This window comes from Thermobia domestica, chromosome 8 (assembly GCF_964235325.1).
Source record: "Thermobia domestica chromosome 8, izTheDome1.hap1.1, whole genome shotgun sequence".
In the NCBI taxonomy this organism is placed as follows: Eukaryota; Metazoa; Arthropoda; class Insecta; order Zygentoma; family Lepismatidae; genus Thermobia; species Thermobia domestica.
In genome coordinates, this window is record NC_137461.1 from 21663676 (window position 1) to 21677305 (window position 13630).

At 35.3% G+C, this 13630-nt stretch overlaps 1 protein-coding gene across 6 annotated transcripts in view; it reads left to right on the plus strand.

Annotated features, from left to right (window-relative positions):
* The window catches only part of Tango2 (transport and golgi organization 2), a 40674-nt gene extending 28900 nt beyond the window's left edge, over window positions 1-11774 (plus strand). For 4 of the 6 annotated variants that reach the window (XM_081768237.1, XM_081768236.1, XM_081768233.1 and 1 more), the window contains exon 6: window positions 2382-4811. In XM_081768237.1, coding sequence (XP_081624363.1) covers window positions 2382-2511 — 130 coding nt within the window. In that variant the 3' untranslated portion in view covers window positions 2512-4811. Of the gene's footprint in view, window positions 1-2381; window positions 4812-10013 lie in introns of those variants that run through there. The other 2 variants (XR_014132637.1, XR_014132638.1) reach the window with 2 other exon arrangements.
* Window positions 11775-13630: the final 1856 nt, after the last annotated feature.

Genomic DNA, 13630 nt, shown 5'->3' on the forward strand with positions numbered 1-13630 from the left:
ATATAAAATAATTAATTGTAAAAAAAAAAAAGAAAAAAAGAAAAAGAAAAGAAAGAAAAAAAAAGAAAACCTACCTATCTATCCTCTAAATTTAAATTCTCGGTGATACTCACCCACTAAATACCCGTTCTAAAGGAAATAAAACACTCGCCGTTCAAACGCACAAATCTAATTTATTTTCCAAATCTTTCACGCTATTTGCCACCAAAGCTTGGAATGGCACCCCTGAAAGCATCAGAAACTCTGGTTCCGTGTTGACTTTTAAACGTCGGTTTAAAGAATATCTTTCTAATGAAGGTCTTCAGTAAACAAAACAAAGCAAAAATTAAAAAAAGTTTTTACACACGAAATTATTCCTTGCGTTACCATGCAGTCGTTCGTTTTTCTGTTTTTTCTCCCTCTTTGTTCTTATTTTTTTTTTTCTAATCCTTCCTGATACATATGTATGTACGTATATATTATACAAAATCACTTAAGTATGTGCATCATTTTGTCTATACATAGTCAATCAGAGGAATGTATTTTATATGTTATATATAATCAAGATTGGTTTCTTTGTTTCTCTCTCCTTGTATAGTTTAACATGTCTTCAGCATTGTCGCTTGTTTAATTTAGTGTTGATTTTATATGTAATAAGTTTCATTTTCACTTTTCATGTTTTATTTTCTTTGTATTGTTCTGTATGTCTCTAACTCTTTAACGTTGCCTAAGTGTGTATATCCTTTTTATTCTCGTTAAAAAAAAAAAAAAAAAAAACCTCTATTATGAGATCCGATTATAAAAGATAAAATGTAAATGGTTGAGGAGTGGAAGAAAAGGTTGTGCCTTAACTCCGCCATTTTAAATAATAAATAAATAAATAAATAAATAAACCTACTTCTTCATTGGATGAAAAAACAACTGTATACGGTTCTAAACTGTAGAAAGAGCCTACTCGGTTTACCATAAGGACAAGATTGTGTCACGTGATCAGGTCAAAAGTCACGTTGCATGCTAAATCCAGATGTGAGATATTTCAAGCACGTATCATGCATATACTTTATCATTATTATTGATTTATTCAAACAACTGTCTATCTACATGTTCTATTTGACTTTTTTTTACATTGACTTTCTATTCACATTTACCTTACGTACTATACATCGTTTTTAAGTTCTTCATTATGTCTTTGCAATAAGCTTTCGATTAGCCATATACTATGTCCATCCATTGTAGGACGATTTGGTTTTGGAATATAGAATCTACATAGTCTCTTCTACATTTGAACTGAATTTCAGCCATCTCCCTCTTTTGGTTTTGGAGATATGTGGAGGAATTGTTTGTTTTTCATTGCTTTTCCATTGACATTAGTGTCAATGTTTCGTGCTTTTTCCCTGTTTCATCCATTTTAGGACAATTTGCTTTTGGAATATAGATTCTACGTAGTCTGTTCTACTTTGAGCTGAATTTCAGCCATCTCCCTCTTTTGGTTTTAGAGATAAGTGGAGGAATTGTTTGTTTTTCATTGCTTTTCCATTGACATTAGTGTCAATGTTTCGTGCTTTTTCCCTATGTTCCATCCATTTTAGGACAATTTGCGTTTCGAATATAGAATCTACATAGTCTGTTCTACATTTAAGCTTAGTTTCAGGCATCTCCTCCAAAGTCTGCTCATATCATTGCAGCCGGATAAGCCCTTATTTGTATAGTGTATAAGGAACATATGAGGTATGTGTAAAATACTGAAAATTATCAAGAAGTAGTATTTGCACGCATTAATTAGTAAAGACTTTTTTAAAGATAATCCTGAGAAAATATACTTATAGAAGCCATTGGATGCATCATTTGTTACTAAAAAGAATTGTCTCTTCTTCCATCATCACAACAGTTTCAGGCCATATCTAAGTCCACCTTCAACAGATACATCACTTACAGCCATGAGTACAGGTTGTGTCCATCCATAAGAACTTATGCTTCTATATAAATCCTGAAGATAGGCTAAAACTGTTTGTTTGGTTGATGACACTCAGTTCGGAATGCAAAATAGGAACATTTTTCGTAATATTAGTGGGGAAGCTTTTGATGTTATTTATTTGAAGTTCGTTCATATCATATATATTATTTGGCCATAGCTAACTTTGTAGGAAAATGGGAATTATTTATTTATTTATACTTCGTTATATATAGTCAGTTTTTAAGCGTTCCTGTCTTAACGAAACAAGAGCAGCTGTGTTAATGAAAAGCTTGAGATAAATTAGGGAGAGAGTATAGAATTTTTCAGAAATGACTTTGAAATTGAAGTTCCATCTCTATGTTGAAGTGTAACTTTTCGAATTGGTGGTGCATGATAAGCTGTCCAATTAATAGAAAAACATACTAAAAATATTTTTTGTTCGTTTCAGAACTCATACCGTTATTCTTGTAGACAATGAGAATCAGGCTGACTTCTTGGAATGGACAATGAAGGAACCAATTCTTCCAGAAAATCCAACGTGGGAACTCACTCACAAGACTTTCAAAGTGGAAATGTAGATAGCAAACGCAAAACATGCCATTCCAGTGATGTAGCACCATGTACTGAACACGAATCAAGCTTACAAATCAAGATGCTCATTCTTATGTGATAATATTGCTTTTAAATTTTTGATCCTCTGTGTACATATATCGGGTCATCCCATAAATAGTGTCGTATTTTTGCACCGTGAGGAAGACAACGATAACTTACCTGAACACTACCATTAGTCAGGAAAATAGTCTCCATCGGACTCATGACATTCTGCCACCCAGTTGTTGAATCTCCCGCTGAAAGAAGTCAAAGAACTGGATCATTGTTCGCCGCATGTCATCGTCATCGTTCAGCGTTTTCCCAGAAAAGTGATTTTGCAGGCTGCGGAAAAGACAGTATTTTGTTGGTGCAAGGTCTGGTGAAAGCGTCATGTGGGAGATTTTATCTCAACTGCATTCCTCGATCTTAGCACAGGTCCTTTCTTGCTGTGTATTGACGCACGTTATTACTATGGATGACTACACCCTTGTGATGAACCAGAGCAAGACGTTTCTCCTACAGTGCACTTCATAGACATCTGCAATGATTGTCTAGTTGCGTGACAAGAGCTCTAAATGGATTATCCCATGGATATTCCACCAAACTCTCAACATCCCTTTGCAGGAGTTGAGATCATGTGTGGCATAGTTCCTTACGGCAGAGGACACACTTTTCAGCCCCTGTCACCACTCTATCCAGAAATTACTCACGTCTGTGAAAGGTGAGCAGAGACTGTAGATTTCCACTCAGTACTGCTTCTATTGAGGCGTTAATGCATGGGTTACTCATTCACTGTGTTTCAACACGTACCCAAGGCACTGGCGTCGTTAGCTTTTTAAATCTGGGGGGTCGGATGAATCAAAATCAAAATGCTCTTTCGACAAAAGTTATATATACAAAGTAATATAGTTTTTTTTAAAAAAAATGTATTTGACTAAAATTTGGGGGGACGCGTCCCCCCTCGCTAACAACGCCTGTGCCCAAGGTCCTGCAGATGACGATGAACGTTCGAATGATGAAATTCGCTGGCCAGTTTTTCAACAGCTTGCATTGGATTCTCCTCCTTCGCTGCTCGTAGGGCATCGTTATCCAGCCGAACAAGTCTCTCGTCTCGTTTCTTATCCGTGAGACAGATGTCTCCAGACGGAAACCATTTCTGTCACTTCTGCACACCAACAGCACCCTGACCATATATGGCATTGATGTTTCGTGTCGCTGCACTGACTAAATGTCCCTGGTAAAATTCATACAGCATAACATGGCATATGTGGTCCTCCGATTGTGTATGATCAAACACAAGCCACAATTCAAAACGTAAGAGTAGACTTTTGACCTTCAATACAATGCTGCACAATGAAATTACCTATAAAACACGGCTATGGCACGTGTCGTCTACTATACTATTCAGTCGTCAGATGGTGCCATTGCAGCGGTCATCGAAAAAAAGACATTACTTATGGGATGAGCTGATATTTGTATATTTTTCGTTGGAAATGAAGGTATTAGGTAATTACATCATTTCCGGTGACAACAAAAGTGCAAGCTTCCAAAAGTTGCATTTTCGGTTCTAAAGACTATGGCTGCTAGTCAAAGAAAGCAGGTCGGTATATAATTTACATTTTTTTTTTAAGTAATACGTTTCCCTATCTTTAATTTATTTATTCTATAAAGTTTCGACAATTTAGATAAAAATTACAATTTTATCTTTCATTGTCCTGTTTATAGGTGAACACAAAATATAATAATTTTAAGTTGCGTAGGTACCACATTTCCTTTGAACCCATAGGAACAAATTATTTTTTCAGAAGTTTAGGCGAAAGTACCGTATTTTCTGACGTAATTTACGTCCTTTTTAAATATATATTAGCTATGAAATATCGGCGTACGCGATATATGCGGATTTTTAAATACATGTCTTCTTCTGGCTTTTACTTTAATGTATAATACTTAAGAATACAGCACTTTTGGAATGATAATACTAGTATGCTTATATATACATACTTATTATATGAAGGCCAACTATAGTGAAAAATAAGGAACGTTTTAGTATCAAACACAAATAACAAATGATGTGTGTAAAGATATAAAGTTCATAAACTATATGCCTTACTCTACAACATATTCAGTGATTAACCATAGGGTGATACGAGTTTCTTTGTACCTTCATTGTACTCTTTGCCACCAATGATCTCTACAATATGTGATACCGTCTTTGAGTACACTAGCAGCCGGAAAGCGCTTTCTGAAGACACAGTCACATACGTATGTCCTCCCTATCCAAAATCTCTCGTGGGGGTGTGGTGGCTCAGTGGTAGAGCGTTCACCTCTGGTGCTTGGGGTCCCTGGTTCGATCCCAGCTCGTGCCGTGTGGACTTTGTGGTGGACAAACACCGTGCTCGTGGGTTTTCTCGGGGTTCTTCCGTTTCCTCCCACTTTCTTCATTCCACCATTTCACTCATCTCTCATCATCACCGTCTCCTTTAGCCTAACCGGCATAACCGTGAGACGTAAAACAAAGATTTCATTTCATTTTTTCCAAAATATCTCGTGTTTTTCGCCCGTAAAAAAAAATGACACGGTCACTCGTCCTGGGGTTTCGAAAATTGGATTGTGTGAGACAAAATGCATCGAATCATATTCTGGGGTCCGGTGCACAGAATTTTTGTTTGTGTGGGGGTGGGGTGGGGGTTGTGGTTGTGTAATCTTTCAACTTCTGGAACAAGTGAAAACCTTATCACGTCCGCTGCTCACAGTTGGCATAATTCTTGATTTTGTCGCACATGTTCACTGCTCACATAGCTCGATAACGTTTATGTCCAAGTCTGCACCGTTTCGCTGCGTAGCTCAAACTGAAAGATCAGAAGTGGAGTATGCTGCGTGTTATAGCCAAGTATTTCTTCTTTCCGGAAAAACACTTCCACTATGCTGTTAAACTCAAAGACTGTGCAGAGAAACTCGTATCACGCAATGATAATTCATTAAATGTGTTCGGCAAATATGTTGTAGAGTAGAGTAAGGTGTGTAGTTTATGAATCATAAGTCTCTTTCACATATCATGTGTGTGTCACACCAAAACGTTTATTTTCCAGGTGACCCTCGTATATGTAATATTCTTTTATATATATATAATCTTTTAAATAGCAGTTTTATGATATCTTCTCTTTTATCACAGTAAATGCACAATAGACAGGTAGACAGATATTTAAAGAAGAAAAATTCGTACCAAAGTTAAAAAAAAGTGTGTGAAATACACGGAGCAAATACGGGTACGTCATGTTTTACAGATCTGTTATTAGAAAAGAGAAATGCTGAGACTGATCTTTATAGAATATTTATAATTTTTTCCGTATGATCCCTTGTATTGCAAAGTATTACAAAGTGGAAGATTGTAATTCATTGGTAAAACAAATTTGTACAATATGAATTAATTGTGTGCAAATTTATGTTTTGAAATATATATATATATATATATATATAATATGATGAGACACGAATAACCAAACCGAGTATACGGGACAATGGGTATGTTACATGTTATAGTAAGTGTCATTTGCTACAGTGTGATAAAGAAGGACACGACTCTGGTACTGAATTTGAGTTCTGGTTTGGTTCTGAATCGGCTGTAATAGTAAATTTAAAAAGTGGTAGAAGTGAACAGTAACGTCGAATAATGGCTTCCGATTTGGTTGTTTTGCGCTTATAATAACTGCCGTGACAAATCATGCTACTATAAGTTCTCGTTTCTTCAAATCACATTTGCTACTATAGCCACAGGTTGCTCTGAACTGACCGCGTGCTGTTAAGATTGTAAGGTAGTTCTGATTTATGTGATTGCTGTGTTCAGATGAATAAGGCCTGTAGCATCTTAATTAATCACTTAGTGTTACAAGTTAATGAAAATAGTTCACTGTTACTGGTCATAATTTATTCGTGCTTCTTCTCAATTTTTCGTACAAACGAAAGCTTCAAAACACCCGAATCTTTTCATTACAAACTTATGCGACTTGTGATCATACCAAAATTAAGAGTTCTACCACCGTATCACTCTGCTCTGAAAGTAGTCTTGTCGTATAAGTTTGTCTGTGTTTTCTTTAGTCGTACGTGCGCACCATTCTTACGTCAAATATATTTACTATATATGTAGTGATGACAGGGTGTTTTGCAATTGGGAAATTCTGGGTTCAAACCAGGTCTAACCATCAGATTTTTTTTTAGAGCTTTTCTAATCTTACTGTGCGAACCACGATGACGTATACAGTATCGTAGAACCCATGATAGCTTCGGAAGTTGTACCTAAAGATTAGCTATTTTATCATGGAAAATGATGCGAGTTGAAAAAACAAAAAGTTGTGGCCTTATTCGTGAAATTGGTCTGCCCAAGAGGAAAGCGTTGATCACTGGGGCAGGGCCCATTACCACACTCTCGGGCCATAGACTAAACTTCCAGAATCTCCTCAAAGTAATGTAATATAATTGTCAAATATACTTTTACGTACCGAATTTGAAGGTGCTGTTTCCATTTTAGTACATGAAGAAAATTTTGTTTTGGTCTTGATTTTAAACTTCGTTCTAAGTTACGATGACGATAATTGATCCAGCACTGAGTCTGTCTTATTATTTAATACACGCTTATACGATAAGATCACTCGACCACATTGTAATCTGTAATACAGTAGTGCATACATGGAAAATCTAGCACAATTATTCTGCAATATATATAAGAAGGGGAGAGGGATCCAAATGTACCACCCCAAGTTCTAGGCTACTCAGTTTAGGCACTAACCTGGATCTGCAGTTGGGGTAGAATCGGAGAAAGAGAGCATGTTCTTCATTCGAAATAGTACCCTGGTAATCACTTCGTGTAAGGATCTATTTTGTTCATGTTAACTGAACTAAGTTAATTCTCTGCCTTGACTGAAAAGGCAAATAAGTCTACACGTTTCAGGAAATGGAAGTACTGAAAGACAAGGTCTATGTTACGTCCCGAAAAACTTTCGGTGACACGTAGGAAAATCAGGATTGCTCGCAGCCATCAGCTTAAGACCCGGTCAGAACTCTACGTATATCCTCAGAACTATTTCAAAATCACGACTCTAATTACGAATGTGAGTATATTAAAATGTCAGTTACGTGGCATTTTGTTCACGGTATTGCAACGATTACTGGCATTAATGTTAAAGAGGTGAAGAGAAAACACTAGCAATTCTTTCTTTTAATCCTAAAGACCATCTGCATCTCTCTTCTTTTATACAAAATCAAACTCTTATCATAAACTGAAAGAACCTTCTGCCATTTACATGCTAACAAACTTCGACTTGGATTGTTTTATTTACATCTATCTTACCGACATATGGAATTTGATCTTCCCACTCTGGCAAACGAATGACTCAGTTGAATTGTCTATAATTAATTTCACGTGACTGCTGCCAAGACTTTATGAAAAAAAAAATCTTTATCGAGCAAGAAGTCGTCACGGCTCGGCTGGTGCAAATAGAAACTAACTCTGAAGCTATTATTTGACATAGTAATCTATTGATCCAGGGTCAATCCCTTGTGCCGACTATACTGTTGTGACACATTTTTCTTGTAACCAGCTCCATAATAAATCAAGAGGAGTTCCATCGTGTCTTGTCTAGTTAGTACATGCACTCTCGGGTTACGGTACCCGGTAGAAGCTGCAGATATACTGTAGATACTCATATTAACACGGTGATGAAAAGGGACGTTAAATCCCAACTACCAACATAACCGTTAAAAAAAAAAAAAAAAAAAAAAAAAAAAAAAAAAAAAAAAAAAAAGCTGGATTTTTGAGCGACATGTTGTGGAGTATAGTAGTTATCTAAGGTAAACTGTTTTCAGTTTAATTAAGAAAGCTTATAGTAGAACTTGTATTCAGATTTTATTAGAAACTGAGAAAGAGCAGTTTGTCTTGAATCGATATTGCTCCTCAGTGGCAGGTCAGCTTAGCACATAAATTACATATACTATAATAGCTCCGAAAAACCTTTTTCTTAATATATAAGTCTTTTATATCAGTATCAAATAGTTTTATGGTAATACAGCCTGATTTACGTTATATAAATGTATCATCGTTAAAGGACTTCAGTATTAGCGCATAGGAAATGTAATTTGAAAGAAAGATTCAAAATATTCTGTAACTGATACCATTGTGGGGCTCTGTTTTCGTTGATCATTATTTCAAGTGTTTTTGGTATTTTCTGTTCAGTATTGGCCGAAATTTAATGAAAAAGTTCAAAACTTAGAGAGAGTAAGTAGTCTTCTCTGTGACCAATGTCTGCAAATTTTTAGTTAACTACGGCTGATCAGAAGTTTGTTTTCTTCTGTTACAAAAAAGAAATTATTCTTGTATATTTATTAAAGCTGAAATTCAAAAAGAAACCAGAAATAGGCGGAAGCTAGAACGATTCTTGGGAGTTTTTGTGTTTAGTCACACAAGATAAAAAGGACTACCTTCTTTTTTGCCTTGTTGCCGCTTCCAGTTTTCATTTTAGTCAGCTTTTACATTATCTTATCGTTTTATCCAACGTTCTGACAATAACAAGTCTCATTAAGAAGATTGCTTGTATAATACTGTGAAGAGTGAGAGTGGGAGAGTGTAAATATGAAGAAGATAAAAGAAGCAAAAATGCGGGGAATATTTTCTGTTAGTTTCATTATATTAATTTTGTGTATGTCTGCATTGTATCTCTATGTAATTATATTTGAAAGACTGTGATGTACTAGTTAGAAGTACAAAAGATTAGTAATGTGTTATAGGTTGTGATGGGCTGTGGCATAATAAGTACTTAGTACATTTCCTCAGGGAAAAATAGTGTCTTAAAAATGTGTGTGTACGTGTAAAAAAGTAACTTACACTTCTAGCTTTAAAAGAAGAAAAGAAAAATAGAGTACTAATGGTTTAATTTAAGGTGGGTTTCAAAAAGCTTTAATGATCAACAGATGGCAGCGCTTATCGCCTTGGTAGGAAGAGACAATATTCATAATTCTAAATCAACAACAAGAGCTGGATATTTAAACTTTGTTCAAAGACAAATTGAATCAATAATTAGAGAATAATTCGTGTATTTGTGTGGCATTAGTTTATTTCATTGTTGAGAGACTTTTATTATTGGAAACATGCTTCTGAAGAGTTAAATCAAGTGTTTTGTGCAATGAATAAAACAATCAAAAAGTGCACGGAATTTCGAATACCCAGTTGATACTCTTTTAGTTGATTCAGTTACTGTGAATATTGTCGCTGCCTTTAAAATACGAGGGTGGATTGGAAAGTTCGTGGCCTGACTTCAAAATTAGAAAATATTTGAATAAGTTATGTTTTATTTTTCAATGTAATCCCCCTCGACCGAGACACTTACGCCACCTCTCCGGTAACGCTTCTATACTACTTTTAAAAAAATGATTCTTCGAGCCCTAGTATTTTTCATCTCTTCATTCGAAGAAAATCGCTGACCTCCCAAAACTTTTTCAGGTTTCTAAACAAGTGAAAGTCCGAGGTGGCCAGATCAGGCGAATAGGGCGGCTGCGGCAACAGTTCGAACCTACAGGAATGAATTTCTACCATGGATGCAAGTGATAGCTCTGGTTTATTTTGGTGTTTATGTGCTTGATTTAACTACCTGTAAATGAGCGCGTCACTACTATATTTTTACACGTGTGTGTGTGAAATTTCATTGCAATCCGATAAAAGTACGATGAGTTATTAGGTGGAGGCATTAATTCCGGGTTGACCTTTATAATTATGAACATATGGCTATAGCTGTTTGTAAGAAGAATGTAATTATCAATTTTCGTTAATCAATAAATTACCATATCTGAAAGTGTAGGGGAAAATAAATTAACTTTTTAAAAATATACTTCAATATCCTAAGGTTAAAATTTGGATTCAATTCTCCGAATTGTGTGACCAGCAGGTCTGTAGGCATACAAACACCGAAACGTTCCGTTTTCAGTATATACAGACCATTAAATAGACTTTGATATATTTCGAATTAACACCTAACATACAAAGGTAACCCAATACTTTTTATTTATTGTAATTCTCACTATTATGTATCTGAGTGTTATATCTCACTGTTCTTCTACAAATATGCCAGGAAGTATTGTTTGTGTTCCTTTATTACTCACAGTGAATAGAAATATGCAGAAGAAAATTCGGTAATACTTTGTGTAGAAAAAATATTAGGAGACATTTCTAGGGTCCTGTTGTTATGCTATATTATATAAATTAATTTTCATTTGTTTTCATACCTTAGTTTATATGATAATGATCTACTATATATAACCCTTATCTTTAAGAAAAAAAATGGTGAATTCTCCTTTCACACTTTTAGATTTTAAGAGCAGTAAGTTTATAACAAAAAACAATCGTCAAAAGTAAAGGAAAAGACCTCTCAGAAACTTATTTGGTAAGGAGCTTCGATTTTCAAAACTTGGTATGATACAGTTTAAAGAAATCTCATTCATGCTTGAAATCGTACGAAAGTAAAAATGGCGGTTAATACGATGTCCTCGAGGAAATAAAAATCTAAATAAAACCAAATATATATATACGAAGGTTAAACTTATCTTGGTTTTGTCATAGGTAAAAAAAATGAGTAGGATTAATAGAAATGTCAGTCTTTCACCAGAGCACTTACGTATTGGGTGTTGTATTAACATCATATCTTTCTTCCTCATTCCTAATGTGCTTAGTATTGTATCCATAAATTATTGTATTTTTAATAGGTAAACTCGAAACACATTATAAAATGTTGACATGATTTGTTGATAGAATTAAGTTGTTCTCTTGAATATATTGTTAAAACATATACCCAATTTTTATATGTACCTATTAATAAGCTTTGTTTTGTGTTTTGATACACAGTATTGCTGCCAACCCAATTCCTTATTATTTTATTTTAAATAAATTTAGTTTTAGAAAATTTAATGTATTTATTAAACATTTCCAATTAAACACGACACCAATACAACAAAGATTCATCTTGGCTCGCTCCAACAACTGTTAGAAATATGGAAGATAAGTAAACTCTCTATAATAAATCAAATTACCATATATTTTCATATCTGTTTATACATGAGTAATTAATACACAAGATAAATTCAATAATGTAAATGTTATTGGCAAAGTAAGAGGTGTAGGTATTGTTAACAATACCTAGGCAAAGCGGGAAGTAATATTTACTTAATTAACTTTGGGTAAAACAGCGTTTTCTAAGCTGGGAAGAGAGCATAACAGGCCAACGGCTGGGTAGTAGTCAAGACATATCAGTTATATTCAATGTGTGTGTGTCCCCCCCCCCCATCTTAGATCGAACCTACGATCACATACAGCAAAAGAACATAAAATATTAGACCAATGAAGAAAAGTATGGAGTTTGTTCGCTTATAAAGGCAGCGCTAGGTTTTTCAAGTTAGGAACAGAAATAAAGAAAGAAAGGAAATCTTTCAGTTTAACGTACCACAGTTATGCTCTTTAGGTTAACGGAGACGTAATTTAGACAAGTCAATGATGAAAGAACTGGTGAACTAAGAGTGTTGCAGGAAACTACGATGTTGTCCACCACAAACTAACTTAGCCGAAGATCGAATCAAAAGCCCCATGCACCAGAGGTAAACGCTCTACCTCTGTGAGCATGGTGGATCCAACAGGAAATTATGCCTCCAGCCTTGGTGAACTCTGATAAGCACGGGGAAAGATAGAATATTTAGGAACCCCAGTGGAAAACCATGTGGCGAACGGAGACGGGATGTGGTTCTCATAGAGAAAGTTAGCATATCATACGTCAATGTTGGCAACTCAGAGGAGAGGCCTCGGAATGCACAGAAAAATCGGACAAAGATACAGCGAAATAAACGAAATAATGATAATGGTAATGTGTACATAAATGTTAGAAGTTGGTACAAAATCGGAGCAATGAGAGAAAGTATTACAGAGCTGCGACTGTACAAAATTGATATATGAAGACAAGAGGTTAGATAAGAACCTAGTAAAAAGTGCCGCTGCAAGGGAACAGTACGTCGATAAAACACACCGTACCATTCAGTACCGAGTGGGTGACCTCGTTCTGGCCAAGAGGTATTCTACCTGTATACGCCTATCAGCAGCTAATTCTTTACTAACGCCATCAAGCCAGCAGGACTATTTCAGTATTGGTGATACGGACATAGCCAGGTTTCATTCTAGTAGATAGGTCTTTGTGTTGCAAATCTGAAGGCAAGCTAAATGCTTCTCTACAGAACATCGTTGTTGCAAGGACAGTGAGAGGCCGGAACTGTGAACAGGAGTGCCAGAACGAAAACTAAATACTATCATCAGTGTGCTCATGATTCCTTTTTTTCTTTTTGTTCAGCGGAGTAATCTGATTATGCAAACCGTTGTAAAATCATTTATTAATTAACTAATTCACTTAGCACTTTTCGTTATTAAAGAAATGATAATACTTATTGAATTAGATAAAATATTTTGCATTGGTGCACCGCATTAATCAAAATAAATTCTAGTGTGTAGGTTTAAATGTGTTTGTGCTACTTCCTTGAAAATAAATCATTCTGTTTACAATGAAAAAAATGGTCACACTTTCCTGCTCATCATGTGTGGAGATTGCAAAATGTCTTTGGAATACATAATATTCTTTCCTAGGCAGATGCTACTAGGGCTTACCATTTGTTTCCAAAGAAGCTTGACTCAACTTCTATTCGAGCAGAAAGAAGTAAAATAATGGAATCCGACGGCACTAACTAGTTGGTTATGTAAGAAGGATCATGAATAACACTCAGTGTATTACACCAGTACTTTGTTTTCTTTTCGAAACCTGGGGTGGTTGAATAAGATGCCTGGTTTTATACTCTATTGTTAAAACATCCCACAAACTTCTTACTAAAACAGACTATAATAACCAACTGGTTAGTAAAGATAAGTGTGTAAATAATACCATACCCCTGAGATCAGTCAAAGGTTTGCATGACTGGACTCTCTGTAAATAACTGGTAGTAGTGGCGGCTCTAGAGGTAAGTCAGGACACCATATTTATGAAATTATAGTAATCACTTTAATCTCATGCTCATTTCATTATTGGTTTCTGTAAG